This window comes from Zymoseptoria tritici, chromosome 11, assembly GCF_000219625.1.
Source record: "Zymoseptoria tritici IPO323 chromosome 11, whole genome shotgun sequence".
NCBI classification, from domain to species: Eukaryota; Fungi; Ascomycota; class Dothideomycetes; order Mycosphaerellales; family Mycosphaerellaceae; genus Zymoseptoria; species Zymoseptoria tritici.
This window is the reverse complement of record NC_018208.1, coordinates 1,060,698-1,076,560: the sequence shown is the minus strand read 5'-3', so window position 1 is coordinate 1,076,560 and position 15,863 is coordinate 1,060,698. Positions and strand designations below refer to the sequence as shown.

Here is a 15,863-nt window from a genome sequence, read left to right as displayed (position 1 = left end):
GGCGTTTAGACTAATATATAAGTTTTCAGATTTCAGCTAACCCTCTATTACCTAGTTCGGCTGTTACGCTCTTAGACTATACAGGAAGGCGCCCCCGAAGGGGATTAGCGCCGCCAAGTATAGTCTGTGCGTCTAAGACTATATAGATGCCTTGGCAGGCTTTCAACATGTGGTAGACTACCTGACTGGTCCACATTCGGCGGCGTTACCATACATTCCCTCAAACTCGGACTTCGATGGCTCGACGTCTGCAGAAGAGCAAGACATCGTAGATACATTTCGAAACCATTGTCTCTCCGAGATCTTCGAGGGCTTCAAAGCAGCAGCAATGCTTCTTACACCCTGCTTTGGACGAGATGCCCCTGGATTTCGACCGGGCTTCAAAGAAACTATACGACTAACAAGGTGTCCAGGAAAATTACCGATTCGAATTCACGTACGTCCAGTCAGGCGTACTACGTGACACTCATGTACGGCTACCGGCATGGCTATATGAGCCGCCTACATAAGCTAGCATGTCCCCGTACATGTACGCCTATACCAGCTCGCATATCGACGGACCTGTACGCCTGGATAAGCCGGCATGTCCAGTTTATGTACGCCTATTTGGCCAGTCGCAGATGTTCCTTCGGATATGCTCTCCGAAAATGACGTGGAAGGATCTGCGGCTTTCGTGTCTGGTGGCTCGGGCGATGCGATTATCCGGGAGAGCGTGTATACGAGAGAAGGAGACTTGTCCACGAATAGACCATTGCTGGGGAACGCTCTGCGGTGTGAAGTCGTACAAGAAACTACTGGTGACCAGGCCAGTGGCGCAGCCGGTGTTATTTCCGAGGACATGGTATGCTTGGTGAGTTGGAGTGGTCATAGTGAATACAGCTTAAGGGCGGTAACTTATCTTAGACTGCTCGAAGCAACAGCGAAACAATGCTTCCTAAGCTGGGGCAATCCAAGCAATCGTCAACGTCAAAACCTCGTCGAAGCTATCGCCAACCTTCAGATCCGCACGAGGCGTAGAACACGCAGAAACCAGGTGCGGGTGCTTGGACGCCAGACACGTTCAGCGCGCCGAGCTGGTCACTTGCACTTTGAGCGGGTAAGCCATTACGTGGGCCACCGTGATGCGACGCTGCGCCTTGCGGATCTTCTTGACGCTGCCTATGATCAAGCCGTCCTTCGCCCCGTTGTTCAACATGGTCTGCACAGCCTTCAAAGTGCGTCGCAGAGTCTGCCGCATCTCCGTCAGCATCCACTCCCTCGCTTCGAATTACTCCTGGGATTCTTCAACGGTCCCGCCGTCCTCGGTATCGGTACGGGACAGCACGATAGGGGCAATTTGTGCATATCGTGGCTCGATGGTGACGCAGCGCGCGCGCTTCAAAAGCGATGCGTGCGCATACTTCAACTTGCGCTTCTTGAGGTGGACGACGAAAGTGTTATTCTTGACGAAGCGGTCGTAAGCTTCGGTGCGAATTCTGTGGCAGGTGCCTCCAAGTGCTTCGACACACTTGAGCGCTTCACTCTGCTTTTCTTGTGGCGCAGATGTCAATGGCGGCGAAGTCTTTGGCGGCGAAGAGGTAGATCTCGTCCCTTAGCTCACGAGGCAGGGTGTCGAGCAGGGCATAGTCGATGCGATCTTTCGAGAGAGCAATGTCAATTCGCTCCCCGGCGTGGGGTTGTACAAGAATCTGCTGGTGCTTCGGCTGGTAGCTTAGTCTGTGAGTTTCTCGAATGGAGGTCTGACTTATTGGGGACTACTCTCCGGTGTAGATACATTCAAGGTACAACTGGTGGCCCGGCTGTTAGCACAGTCGATGCTTCGATCGGATAGAGCGAGTGTTGAGGTCCACACACAGTTCCTTGGAAGCAACAAAAAGGGCAGACCGACCAGAAGCCACTGGTGGTTAGGCTGATAGCTCGGTCGATTCAGTGTTTGGAGAGAGCGTGTTACTTCGGGAAAGAAGCAGGTCTAGGGGAAAGCTATTCCGTTTCTCAGTGTCTGGGGGAGAGACATACGACATACGACTGGCAGCTCGGCTGGCAGCTCCGTCGATGCAGTGTCTGTGGAGAGCGTGTTACATCGGGAAAGACGCAGGTCCAGAGAGGGGCCATTCCATTTCTCGAAAACGCTCTCCAGGGTGGAGTCACACAACATACGACTGGTGGTTCCGCTATTGGCACGGTCGATGCATCGATCGGAGAGAGCATATCAATTCGAGAGAGCTTCTAGTGAACCATTACATCCTGGTGTGGAGCCGGTTGCGCCTGTTGGGCGCTGGCGTCGTCCATTTCCACATCCTCTCCGTCGTCCTCCTCCACTTCCTCCTCCTCGCTTCCGTCGCTCTCCGCTTCGAGATCCTCGCTGCCATCGTCGGAATCCTCATCATTGGCCTGGTTCGTTTCGACACCATCCATATCTGCGTCCTCTCCAGCCTCAGCCTTGGCAGCGCCTCCGGTCTCCTCAATTTCTACAGCAGCCTCAACCTCCTCCTCTTCCTCCTCCTCCTCGGCACCATACGCTGCACCGTCATCCTCTTGTTGATCCACATCCGGCTGCTCGGGTGGGAATTCGCTTGGTGCGCTCTCCTCAGAGTCCCACTTGATTTGGAAGCGAGTCACTCTGGGCTTATCAGCCAGGATATTGCGGCGGATCTTGTCCATGTCCGGCTTTGCAGGCGGCTCCTCATTCATCGTCGGATCGCTGTATTCATTGTTGACGTAGTAGCCGACACGAACGAATTCGCGGTCATCGTAGGAGCAGGAGAGGAGAATGACGGTGACGCCGAGGATGTCTGTGGCAGGGATGCGGGTGGTGTTTGGTGGGTCGGCTTCGAAGACGAATTTGTTGACGCCAACAGGGATCGGGCCGACGAGGAGTGAGTCGAGCTCTTGGTCATGTTCGGAGCTGCACGTGATAGTGTTAGTGGATGTTTGCTGCCTGGAAGGACTTCCTGGATGGGTGAAGAGTGAGACTCACGAGGTAGCGGAGCCGACGTAAGTCAGCTTCCATTCGAGATCCTTTTGCAGTGGCTCGAGGCATTCGAATGTGATCTCAAACTCGTATGGCGCGTTGAAGGCGGCGGGATTGTTGCGGACTGTCACGTTCAGTAACGACACGGTCGCCATGTTGTGAAGTGATGTGCGGTGTGCGGCGGTTGTCGTTGATCGGTGCTTTGGAATGCTTGAGATGCGGCGCGAATATGCTTCAAATGTGGATTACTGGTTGGTACAATGGGGTGTCATGCGTTGGTAGAGTCTGCAGTGTTGTTGGACAGAGGTGTTGTTGTTGTTTGCAGGGAAGAAAGAGAGTGAGCGAGAGAGATTGATGTGCTCTCACCAACTTTACGCGAGCTCGACGCGGTCGCGGTAGTCGCGACGGAGCTCTTAATTGGGAAGGGAAAGTGGTGGGATTTATTGATGCCTGAGGCAGGAGCTGACGACAGGCAGTAGTGGAGCTAAGGTATGGCATGGCATGCGTCTTGACACAAACATCAAACTTTATCAAATCGACTTCCTTGTCGCTGGTCGAATTACCATCTCCAACGTCGAAAACAGCGTCCGAACAAGCTCGATCGGCATCAATCCTCATGGTTGTCTTTTGAGGAGCCTCCTCACCATGGCCCATCTCCTTCGAGGCAAGCAGGCAGGCATCCAGAATGATCTCTCCGCGGGACTTCAACCAGATGTCTTCGCCATCGACGACCTCGCCCGCTATGGTGTCAATTCACAAATTGCCTGCATGGCATACGATCCGGTACAATCACTCCTTGCAGTCGGAACCAAGTCATCACAATTCGGACCCGGACAGATATACATGTTCGGCCGCGATCGAGTCCAGGCAGTACTTCCTCTCCCAGCCCATGGAGCAAGCCCCAAGACCCTGCAATTCTGCGCCGAGAAGCTCGTATGCTTGGACTCCAAGAATGATGTCTCCATCTACTCCATCGAGCTCAAACGACTCATCACTTCGTTCTCTCCTCCCGGAGTGGTGACTGCATTGTGTACGGATCCGATGCTGGACTACGCTCTGGTTGGGATGCAGACTGGCGATATTCTTGCGTTCGACATGGATCGAGAAGCGGTGGCGCCTTTCAAGATTCCGAACTTGTGGCAAGAAGTGGACTCACGCGCTCGCATCCTCTCCGTGGTGTCATTACAATTCCACCCGCGAGACATCGGTACGCTTCTCATCGGCTACAGTCAAGGAGCTGCAATCTACAGCTTCAAGCTGAACAAGGCGTTAAGATTCTTCCACTACGAGGTTCCACGAGGTGCAGCAGGAGGCGATGGCGATCCCACATCTGCAAACATCATCCGACGGCCGAAGCTCACACAAGCTGTATGGCATCCCACTGGAACATTCATCATGACTGGACACGAAGACAGTTCGATTGTCTTTTGGGATACCATGAAAGATGGACGAATTCTCACGGCGAGGACGTTGACCGATACCAATATTGCCACTCCTGGTGTTGCTAGAGACAGCGCCGGATCAAGACAAACCTTTGCGGTGAAGGAGCCTCTGTTCAAGATGTCATGGTGTGCCAATCAACAGGATCCTGAAGACACTGCCATCTTGATCGCGGGCGGTCAGTCAACTCAGGCTCCCAGCAAAGGTCTCACCCTTTTCGAAATGGGTCGAACTCCTGTTTACGCCACAAGCGCATGGGAGACACTTATCGCATACTTCGACTCGCCCAAGCGTCAACGTATTCTTCCCACCCCTCCTGGCACCGAAGTGGTCGACTACTGCCTAATACCGCGTTCGACGCCACATTTCGCAGGTGCTCACGATCCAGTTGCTGTCATTGCTCTGCTATCATCCGGCGAGCTTCTCACTTTATCATTCCCTTCCGGCCTTCCCATCAGTCCCTCGAACCAACTTCATGTCTCTCTCACATTCGTCCATCCTTTCATCCAATCACTACACACCGCTCAGATCGGACGTGAGAAATGGCTCGGTTTACAAGAACGTCGTCAACAAGGTCCTAAGATCTTGCAAGGTGGAATCGAGCTCCCAAGCCTGATACGACGTCATGGAGACCGCAATATTATCTATTCAGTACATGCTGATGGTACCGTCCGCCTATGGGATCCTGGTCATGGAGACGAAATCGAGAATGAGAAGGTGCTGCAGGTAGACATCGCACGTGCTGTCGGCCATTGGGACAACGTTGCGGTGACGGCTACTTCATTTGCTGGAGCCAGTGCCGAGCTCGTTGTCGGCTTGCGTAGCGGCGAAGTGGTCGTCTTCCGCTGGGGGACCAACCGAAATGCAGGCCGAGATCCTCCGCCGGCACAACCGACCCAGCCCGGAGTGTTGACAAATGTAGTGAACCGTGTGGAGGCGTCTTTGAGCGAAGGTCTCATGCCGTTGACTATGCTTGATCAAAAAGACGGTCCGGTCACGGCGGTCTGTATGAGTGAGATTGGCTTTGTTGCCGCTGCTTTCGAGGGTGGCAGTATAGCCTTGATCGACCTTCGAGGACCAGCAATCATCCTCAAGACCTCCGTGCAGGATTTCGCCAAAGGCAACAAAACTGGCTCCCTTCGCCGCCGAGCAAGCAGTTCCGAACCAAAGCCAGAATGGGCCACCAAGCTCGAATTCAGCATCATGGCCCTCGAGGGAGAAAATTACAGCTCCATTCTCCTCCACGTGGGCACCTCTCTCGGCAATCTTGCAACCTTCAAAATTATCCCCGACCCGAGCGGACGCTACACCGCTCAATTTGCAGGCCACCTCACCCTCGACAGCACCCGCATCATCTCCATCACACCCATCTCCGCCGACAGTGGCAAAGCCGCCGCCGCCTCCCAAACCGTCATGGGTAATCTCCGCTCCGGCATCAAAGTCAACGGCGCTCTCCTCGTCGTAACCCCAACGTCCATCTCCCTCTTCCGCCCTGCTACCTCCAAGGGCGCCCACAAGTCCTTCGACAACTACTTCTGCGACAGTGCAGGGTACATCCGCTACCAAGACGCCGGCCATGCCCTCCTCACCCTCTCCGGCGACGGTAAAGCCCGGGCCTTCTCCCTGCCCCAACTGCGAGAGATCACCACCCTCGACCTCACCAACATCAACGACACCGGCTCAGGCTTAGATGTCCGCCGTTTCCCTTCCGCTTCCATCACTCCCTCGGGCCACATCCTCGCCTTCACCGGCCCGAGCGAGGTCGCTCTGCTCAACATCTTCGGCACCGGCGAGACGCTACATCGCCGCCAAGACCGCCTCTTCAACCCTGACGCTCTCATCCCTCCTCGGCCTACAATCTCCAACGTGCAATGGCTCACCGGCACACAACACGTCACGCCCTCAGACATGGACATCCTCATCGGCGGTCCCGAGCGGCCTCCTTCAAAGCGCATGATCGCGCAATCGCGATCGGAGGAAGAACAGCGTCGTCAAGCTGCACGTGTCGGAGCGGGGAGCTCGGCGGTGGCGGCGAGGGATGCTGGACAGGAGGAAGGGTATTGGGGATATATGCAGCGGCAACTGGCGGAGCGGACGGAGAAGTTGGGATTGGTGGGCGATAGTATGGAGAATCTGGAGCAGAATAGTAAGAGTTGGGTGGATGATGTGAATAAGTTTGTGTCGAAGCAGAAGAGGGGTGCTGCGACGGGGTGTAAGTCTTTTACCTTACCCTTTTCCCCTCGCGACGAGATGATGGATGGAGCTTTGCTAACGTGATCGCAGTGATCAAGGCGCGATTCGGATTGTAGGCAAGATCTGCTTGAGGGGTTGGACGAGATGGAGGGTTCGAACGGAGTAGCGTGAATAGGCTCGCGGCTGCAGAATGCTCGTTGGTTGGAACGCGGACGGAGCAGGAGTCCGCAGAAGAAGCGACGAGACGAAAGCTTCAGCATGTAAATGTCCTCCTCTTTCCCTCCCTGGTAGCTCGTGGCGACTCGTACCTCCGACATTGCTCTCACTCTCAGACGGCCCTATAGAGCCGTCGGGCGTGCACGATCTTGTCGGAAAGCTCACGGACTCGACGCATAGTATGCCTGAATCTTTGCTCATGGGACAATGTTTTGACGACAAATTGACTCTCAACCTCCTCAAGATTAAGGCTGCGCAGTCTTCTTCGAAAGGAAGCGTGCTCATGAATCCTGGGGGACCTGGGATCGCGGCCGAAACGACATTTACAATGCTCTTTCGGGGTTCCTGGCTAAGTAAGTCCAATCTTCGTATGGAGATGAACAGATGCTGACCATTGATCAGCTATACTGGTGGCAACGTGGTAACTTGGGACCCGAGGTATGATGGGTCTCCCTATCGACCTGACTCAATCTAACATTAATCTCAGAGGCACTGGCTGGACTCTCCCTGCTGTCTGTTTTGCAAACGATACAGAGCGTACCCGTGTGACGAATGTCCCAGAAGCACAAGGAACCGACTATCGCTTCGAAGAGACCTGGAATGGAAATTCTGCCATTGCTGCTGCATGTAAGGAGGCCCTCAAAGACTTTGGAAGCTTGATTGGGTCTGCCTATACAGCAAGAGACATGATGGAGATTGTTACCGCCTCGGGAGAGGACGGCCCCCTGCCTTGGTTGAAAAACGGAACGATTTAGGCGGGTGTTCAAGGGCGGGCGTTCCGATTTTCAACCAAGTAGCTTGGACGGCTTGCTTCGCTACTACGATGGGTACACATGAAACGCGATGCACCGAGACCAATTCGAGCGCTGATCTTTTTAGGTGCTTCTTACCGAACAGCTTCGGGTAAGCAAATGAAGTGCAAAAGGCCTCCCTTTTCCGAGACCTCCTCGAGCGCCGGGCCTTGGTACATCCACACTGTCTACGACACCCGCTGACCTTGTACGCTTTGCTTTGCAGGACAAATCTTTGCTGCCATGTTTCCCGATAAAGTCGACAAGATGGTGCTTGATGGAGTGTTGAAACCGCGTGAATACATCGCCGGCAGGTAAGTCTCACGACTACAAGAGAAACTGGTAATCACCGCTCACATGCTATTCTGCTTCAGCGACATACAACAAACTGCATCCACGGAGGCTGTACTCGACGGACTCATCAGCGGTTGCGTCTCAAGACCAGATCTCTGCCCCATCGCAATCCGCCCGACCGACCAGAAGAGCCTGCAAGTGCAAATCTACGACTTGTTCGACTCGATTGACACTGGGCCGTACATAATCGATAACACCACTTCCCCGCCAACTATTCTCGACTCTAAGACCCTCCACGCTGCCGTAATCGCTCCGCTATACGCGCCGCCGCTCTGGCCCATACCGGGCGACTTCTTCGACGCCGTAGAGCTCCGCAACGTCACGAAGTACTCGCTTCTGCTACCAACTCTGACCGGCGCTCTCAGAGGTCCGTCCGTCAAGCCCGCCATCCGCTGCTCCGACACCAGTCTCCACAGCACATCACCCTATCCCGAGCCCGCACGTATATCTCGAGCCCTGTTGGCCCAAAGTCCCCGCCTCGCCGGGCAAGTCACCACCGCGCAGACACTGCTGTGTCCACAATGGCCGTTCCAAACGAAAGGACGCTACCAGGGCGACTTCAACGTCACGACCAAGAATACGACCCTCTTTGTGGGCAACATTTTTGACCCCATTACGTCTTTGGCGGCTGCAAGGAATGAGAGTGCCACGTTCAAGGGGAGTGGACTTCTGATCCAGGACGGTTATGGACATACCTCGACGGCTCAACCATCGAATTGCACGACTGCGGCGATTGCAGCGTACTTTGTCAATGGGACGCTGCCTGTGGATGGGACGGTCTGTGGGCTTGATGTGCCGCTCTTCGTGGATCCTACCAAGGCTTCGTCGTGAAGATGCGGATGCTGAGGAGCGTCGGGCAGCTCGCATACGGCCATGCAGCAGTCAGCTCGCGTATTACGGTACATGATCAGCCCGAGTCGGAATGTGCTATCAGCTCGCTTCTGGCCATGCAGATAGCTGGTGTATGGCTGTACGAAGCTCGCGTACGGCCATGCAAGCAGTCAGCTCGCGTACGGCTATATGTGGTCAGCTTACGTTGTAGCCTGACTGACAAAGATACATATAACGAGCCGTATCTCTGGCTTGAGCTGTAAGCTTTTCCGGCTCCTCTTTCTATATTACACCGCCTACAAGAGACTCCATCTTTCGCCGTCGAAGCCGTATCGAAAACGCTACACGATGGCTACCTGCTGCGACTGCTCGAAAACTATCCCAGCAGGACACGTTCGTTGCAAGGGATGCGCGGATACGTACAAATAGATTGGTGAGTTCTTCGATCTCTGAGTTTGGGTCGAGCGCCATGGGCACTAACAACCTCAGAAGTTCTTGGAGGTGATTGTACGCATTTACCAAAGGAAATGCTCCCAGTATGCTCTCTGCTGATTCAAATCTTCACAAGCCGTAGCACTGCACAAGGCGACCGCCATGGAGACCAAGGAACGAACTTGCATGTACTTTTGACGGCACGGGAAAGGGTTTTTGGGCCATATGAACACAACGGCCAAACAACTTATCGTTCGATGAAACAGAAAGGATTACAAGATTCCGCGATCGATATAACACCTGACAAATTGCGTCCAGATCATCCCTTCGCTTTCTCTTACGCACGCCTATGCACTAAGCCCCACGAACCGGCCCTCCATCCCTCTTCACATACCGCTCGGTATAGCACTGGTCGTCAAAGTACGTCGGCTGGTACTCGTCGACCTGTACCACCTTGCCTCCCTCGTCGATCTTCAGCACGTAGCAAGCATGGCAAGCAAACCTCTTCCCACTCGCCTCCCTCTTGGGTTTCATGTCTCTCGTAAAAACTCCCTTGTTGATCAACTGTACGACGGCACCGCAGAGGGTGGCCTCCACCGAGACCGTCTCGACGGCATAATCGTCGTGTGCTCCGAGCCAGCGCTCGCGAAGTTGTTGGACTGCCGCTGGTCCGGTGAGGTGCAAGCCGAAAAAGTGATCGAACCAGACGATCTGGTCGGAGTATATGGCGAGGAAGTCGTTGACGGGTAGTGTGAGTGGCTGGGACCATAAGCGGATGAATTCATGAGCTGTTTTTGTGTTTTGCGAGAGCTTGTTTTCGGCCATGGCTTGGTGGACTTGGTCTGCGATAGGGAGTGAAAGTGGGATCGTGGAGAGAATGGTTGCGGTGATTTGTCCACCAGAACACTCCATGAGGTACAGGCCTGATTTATAGCAAAGTATTGCTATAAGGCGGCGTGTGATTACTCACTATCCGAGGTATTTGTACGGTCGTCGGACTTGCGATATGCCACTTCGTTGCCGTTAGCCGATCCTGATGGGCGCCGCATTCAACGATACACCGCAGAACTTCGGCCGCCACTGACTATCTACCCTTGGTCTCGGAGGTATGTCGCCGTCGTCGAGGCCTTGAAAATATAGATACAAACAACCGCACTGCTTCAATAACTTGCCAGCGGCTTCGTATACCATTACCAGCTGGTGCCTCAAGACCAGGCGAACCGACCTGGTCTTTTCATTGCCAAAGAAAGTCTTCCGAAAGAAACTCCACCAACTCCGTCCTGTCGTACTCCCGAGCAGGCAGTCTCGAATTCAACGTGACCGAAGAGGGGAAACACTTACCTCAGACGCCAGCTCGACGACGCAGGAAACTCAGCAGTAGTCATTCGCGGCACAGCTGTTGTCCCGGGCTCTGCAGTCGGGAAGCCTGCTGCCGTCGCCAGCACACTGGCCTTTAGGCAAACGACATCTGGTTCCATCGTCGTAGGTCCCAGCACAGACGCTGCCAAAGCAGATGCTGGAGCACTGGTCTGCCCCGGAAAGGCTCTTGGCTTGTACCCGGCACACCGCTACCTACAACAGAAGGACAGAAGGATTAGCAATGGCTTGGACAGGGTGTAAGGCCAGACTGAGACCTGCTGGCATAGCCCGAGAGACAATCTCTCGGACAGCTGCAGGCGTTCTGCCGTTTGGTTCTCTTACGCCGTATTCATCTTGGCAGAGGCAGTCGCTTGGATAACCGCAGTCTCCGGCTGAGGAAGCTGCGAGGAAGAGTGAGAGGATGATCAGTGGCTTGAAAGTCATCGTGGTGGTTGGGTTGGCAGGGTCGTGTGTGTTGGAGGCCGAATGCGGATGAATGCTGATGATATCCTGTGGAAGTGTGGGCTGGTGGCAGTGTCGTCGGAATGTATGCTGCTGCTGCTGCTGCTGCTGTTGATCTTGTGGGTGCGGCCAATGTAAGCTTGATGTAGTGGTCGGTATAGGTCGAGGTGGTGCATGCAAGCCAATGCCGTACAGTTGACAGGTGTGAAGAAAAGGACGGATGAAGGTCCGGAACAGTGGCGCAACATGTACATATACCCATTTCCATTACCTGAGCAGGGGAATGCTTGCCTGGCTTGAGCCTTGAGGCCGGTTTTGATCGTGCGGTGTCTTCTGCGGTGCACGGTCGCACTATGTTTCTGCCGGCCCTGTAGATTTCGTCCAGGTTCCCTGTTTACTAAGGTAAGGTACAGGCAATAAAAAAGGCTCTCGGACGTGGTCGGCCCATCTCGCTTCCCTTTATGCTCGTATATCCCAGTGATGAAGTCTTATGTGATACGAAGATGACATCAAACGCTTTTGCTTGCTGTTGCCGTGAACGGATCAGTGCCTCCGTATGAAATTTCTTGAAGACTCGTCGACCTCTCATTGTCCTACATTCGACGCGCAATCGCCAGCAGTCTCCGCGACTACATGCTCACTCCCGCCCGAAAGTCGGTCAAATTCAGCAGAGATCCATCTTTTCAGAGCAGCGACTCCTCTCCTACAATGACGCATTATGCCAAGCATGGACCATGGTGCGGGAGCTCTCGATCAGCCAAAAATTGTCATACAATCGCAACAAGCTATCCTGACCCGGACGACACCTGCAGTCCCACCAATCTCGTCGCGATATCTGCGAGTCTGCCAACGCCAAATCGTCTCCGTGCACGAATCGTGACCGCAAACTCCAGAAGGCTTCATCAGGCTTGCTAATGACCTCCTCCTCCACCTCCTCAACTTCCTGCACCCGCCGCCTTTTCACTCCTACAAATGGGTTTGGCGCCGGCCGGATCATCAGGGTCACCGGTGGGATAGCAGAAGCCTCCGTAGCATTGCTTGGGTGTGGAACATTTCGCTGCAGTGCACATGTGAGGACACCCTCACGATGACGCCTCCTACCTGTCCTAACCTGGACTATCCTAGCACTATAGATTACCGGTGCTATCTTATCTAGCCTAGACTAGGACATCCTATAGAGGAACGAACCTTACGGGCGTACGACGGCCCCTAAGCGGACGTTAGACTACGACCGGTACCTAGTCTAGGCGGAGGGACGTATTTAGTAATACGAAGGGCGGGTATATAGCCTCGGGGGACGCTCTCGTCTATTCCCTTCCTTATTAAATCGACTCGTTATATTCTATAACTATTTGTTTTTAGTATAAGCCTACATTCCCTCTTAAGGTACTTCTAATATTCGATTTAATTAAAAACAATCGTATAACTATACCGAAAACTACCGATATAGCTCTAAAGGTTACTTATTATTAGGACGATTCCCTTCCTAATACCTCCGCCCGATAGTAGGTAAGCGCTTCCTCTACGGAGCTATCGGCTACGCCTACTAGTTAGCTATAGGACGTTAACTTTCTTAACTAGCCTAGCTCGGGAGAGACTATAAAAGAAAAGGCTACCTAGGAGTACGATAACGAAGTCGCCCGCGCTACCTTCGAGTTCTTAACCCTTTAGTAGAAGATTAAGGAACTCTATACTAAACTAGACTATCCTACGCTAGAAGGGAACCTAAGGATAGCTACCCTCCGCTACCTTTTCTCTAAACCTAACTAGTATACTAGGACGAGGGATAACCTCCCTAAGTTAAAAGAGCTATTAGTCTTTAAGGGTAAGTCGCGTATAAGCTACGACGACTAGGTCCGAGCCCTCGAAAGAGCCTTTAGATAATACGAAGGATTCGCCGAACGCGAAGACTATAAGGTCGACTTTACTACCGACTATATAGGAAAGCTCTAGTAAGACTACTAGGAACGCTACGTCGACGGCCTTAACGACTATTCTAAGCTAACCTAGTCTATAATAAAGGAGGTTATACTTAACTTAATAAGTATAAAGACCGAATAGCGCGAGAAGGCCTATAAGAAGCTAAAAAAGATTACCCTAAGTAACTATATGCTAGAAGAACTCCTTAAGGAGCTAAAGATACTCTAGAGGGAGCTCGATAAAAGGGATAATAGTAAGAAGATCCTTAGGTTCTATAGCGCCCTTCTATAGACCCTTCGTAACCGCCTCTTAAACTACCCTACTACCCTACTAAACCTAGTAGACACCGAAGAGAGGGCTAAAAAGGCCTACTGCGCTAACGAGGGCTCTAAATAAGAGGCTCGTAAGAGGTAGGCTACTAAAAGGGCCGCTAAGTAGGCGAAGAAGCGCCCTAGCGATAGCTCTACTACTCCGGACGGTAAGAAGGTAAAGACTAGTAATAGCGAATAGGACCTAAAGGCCCCCTTTAAGGCTACGTACTACGGATACTAATAGGTCGGGTATATCTACCGCGACTATACTAACTAGTACCTATAGAAGGATTTAGGGAAAGAGATACCCCCTAAGTAGACGCTATTACTTAGGTAGGCTAAGTCCTCTATAATAAGGATTAGTAGCGCTCGGCTAAGCTAGGAAAGCGCCGCGCCTAGTAAGGGCGCCTAATTAGTGTCGAGTTAACGCTAAACGGCCTAGGGGAGTCTAGAAAGGTCCGGGGCCTAATTAATAGCGGCGCCTAGGACAACTTCTACGATTCTATACTAGTAAAGGAAATAAGGTAGATAGTTTCCGAGCTATCTACCTAGATAAAGTACCTAACTCTAAATAGCTAGAGCCTATAGGTCTTTAGAGAAACGAGAAACTCCTATAAGGCTATAAATACCTCTAGTAAGGTGTAGAGGTATATAGATACGTTTAAGGTAGGACGTATCTACGGTTTCGAAGTCGTACTCGGTATACCCTAGCTCGAGAAGTACAACCTAGGTATTAACTTCGCTCTAAAGAAGGTCTTCTAGAGGTAGAAACCTCGAAAGCAGTAAGTAATAGCGGTAGTATTCCCGGACAGGTTCTACTAAGAGTATCTCGGTAAAGTTAAGGTAGCTCTTTACGTTATATCGATCTAAGAGGTCGAGGATAGACTCGAACTAGACTAGAATAGCGTCCTAATAGCGTACTCTAACTTCTCCGACGTCTTTTCGGAGGAGTTGGCTAGCAAGTTAGCACTATATAGACCGTACGATCTTAGGATCGACCTAGTTAAGGGAGCAAGGGTCCTATTTAGCCCTATATACGCTCTGTCGGAGGCAGAGATAGATGCGATACGCAAGCAGCTCCCTAAACATCTAAAGAGTAGCTTTATTCGCTGCTCGACATCCTCGGCGGGCGCGCTAATCCTCTTCGCGAGGAAAAAGGATAATATACTCCGCCTCTATATCGACTACCGCGGCCTAAATGCGGTTACGGTAAAGAATAGGGGGGGTCTTCCCTTAATTTCCGAGTTAATAGACTAGCTAGCTAGCGCTAGGTACTTTACGAAGATAGACCTCCGCTACGCGTACTACCGTGTCCGTATCCGGGAAGGTAACGAGTAGAAGACAGCCTTCCGGACTAGATACGGCTATTTCGAATATACCGTAATGCCTTTCGGGCTCTGTAATGCCCTTACGGTGTTCTAAAACTTTATTAATAGTATATTAGTAGGGCTAATCGACATGTTCTGCGTCGTTTACCTCGACGACATCCTTATATACTCTAAAACGGTAAAGGAGTACGAGGGCTACGTCCGGGAGGTGCTAGAGCGCCTCCGGAAATATAAGTTGTACGCTAACCTGTCTAAGTGCGATTTCTATAAGGACCGCGTCGATTACCTCGGGTACGTTATTACACGTAATAGGCTAAAGATCGACCTAGAACGGGTTAGATCGGTCTAGGAGTAGCTACTTCCCTAGTTAATATATAACATTAGGGTCTTTATCGGCTTCGCGAACTACTATAGGCGCTTTATTAAGGGTTTCTTACGCCTTGCTGCGGCACTTAACCGCTATACGGAGGGGAAAAAGGCAGTAAACTAATATAAGAAGGAACGAGTATACTTAGAGCTCGACGAGCAAGCTGTGCTTTCCTTTAACGAATTGCGGAAAAGGTTCTCGGAAGCTCCTATCCTACGCTATTTTAACCTAGAACTGCCCTATAGGGTAGAAACCGACGCCTTAGGCGAGGCAATCTTAGGCATCCTAAGCTAACTATACGAAGACTACGGCAAGACGTAGTAGTTCCCTGTATTATACTTCTTACGAAAGATAATCGCGGCAGAACGGAACTACGTTACGGAAGACGCTAAGCTGTTAGCAGTCGTAGACTCCTTTAAGCACTTTAGATAATACCTAGAGGGGGCTCGATACTAGGTCGAACTACTAACGGATTATACAAACCTACAAACTCTTATAACGACTAAGACCTTGTCTAGGCGGTAGGTTAGATAGGCCGAGTAGTTGTCGCAGATCGACTTTAGGACTATTTACAGACCCGGCAAGGCTAATAGGGCAGCGGATGTACTAAGCAGAAGGCCCGACCTTACGGATAAGGACTACTCTAGACGGTAGGCTATAGACGAAGAGTCGTCTGCAAGCTTGCGGCTCCTTTAGACAGCATTCTAACCGCATCTAGACTATAATAGACTAGTAAGGCACGTAGGGGCAGTAAAGGACGCCCCAGACCTAAAAACGCGCCTAAAACGCGCCCTCTTAAAAGATCCGACCTTTAATAGGATTAACGAGGAAAAGGACTAAGCGGAACCTACTTTCTAGGTAGATCGATAGACTAACGAGGATAGAGTC

At 52.1% G+C, this 15,863-nt stretch overlaps 3 protein-coding genes across 3 annotated transcripts; 2 read left to right on the top strand and 1 right to left on the bottom strand.

Annotated features, from left to right (window-relative positions):
- Positions 1-2,226: 2,226 nt before the first annotated feature.
- MYCGRDRAFT_50079 (uncharacterized protein) lies at positions 2,227-3,126 on the bottom strand (the record flags this gene model as incomplete). Its single annotated transcript, XM_003848353.1, has 2 exons — positions 2,227-2,905; positions 2,978-3,126. 2 exons carry the CDS (start codon positions 3,124-3,126, stop codon positions 2,227-2,229), a joined length of 828 nt encoding a protein of 275 aa, XP_003848401.1.
- A 393-nt stretch (positions 3,127-3,519) lies between these two features.
- On the top strand, positions 3,520-6,688 carry MYCGRDRAFT_76950 (uncharacterized protein; the record flags this gene model as incomplete). Its single annotated transcript, XM_003848527.1, has 2 exons — positions 3,520-6,338; positions 6,468-6,688. The coding sequence occupies 2 exons, from the start codon at positions 3,617-3,619 to the stop codon at positions 6,686-6,688; spliced, it is 2,943 nt and encodes a 980-aa protein (XP_003848575.1).
- A 1,166-nt stretch (positions 6,689-7,854) lies between these two features.
- On the top strand, positions 7,855-9,978 carry MYCGRDRAFT_96716 (uncharacterized protein; the record flags this gene model as incomplete). Its single annotated transcript, XM_003848528.1, has 5 exons — positions 7,855-7,925; positions 7,986-8,742; positions 9,226-9,229; positions 9,547-9,648; positions 9,812-9,978. 5 exons carry the CDS (start codon positions 7,855-7,857, stop codon positions 9,976-9,978), a joined length of 1,101 nt encoding a protein of 366 aa, XP_003848576.1.
- Between the last annotated feature and the right edge of the window lie 5,885 nt (positions 9,979-15,863).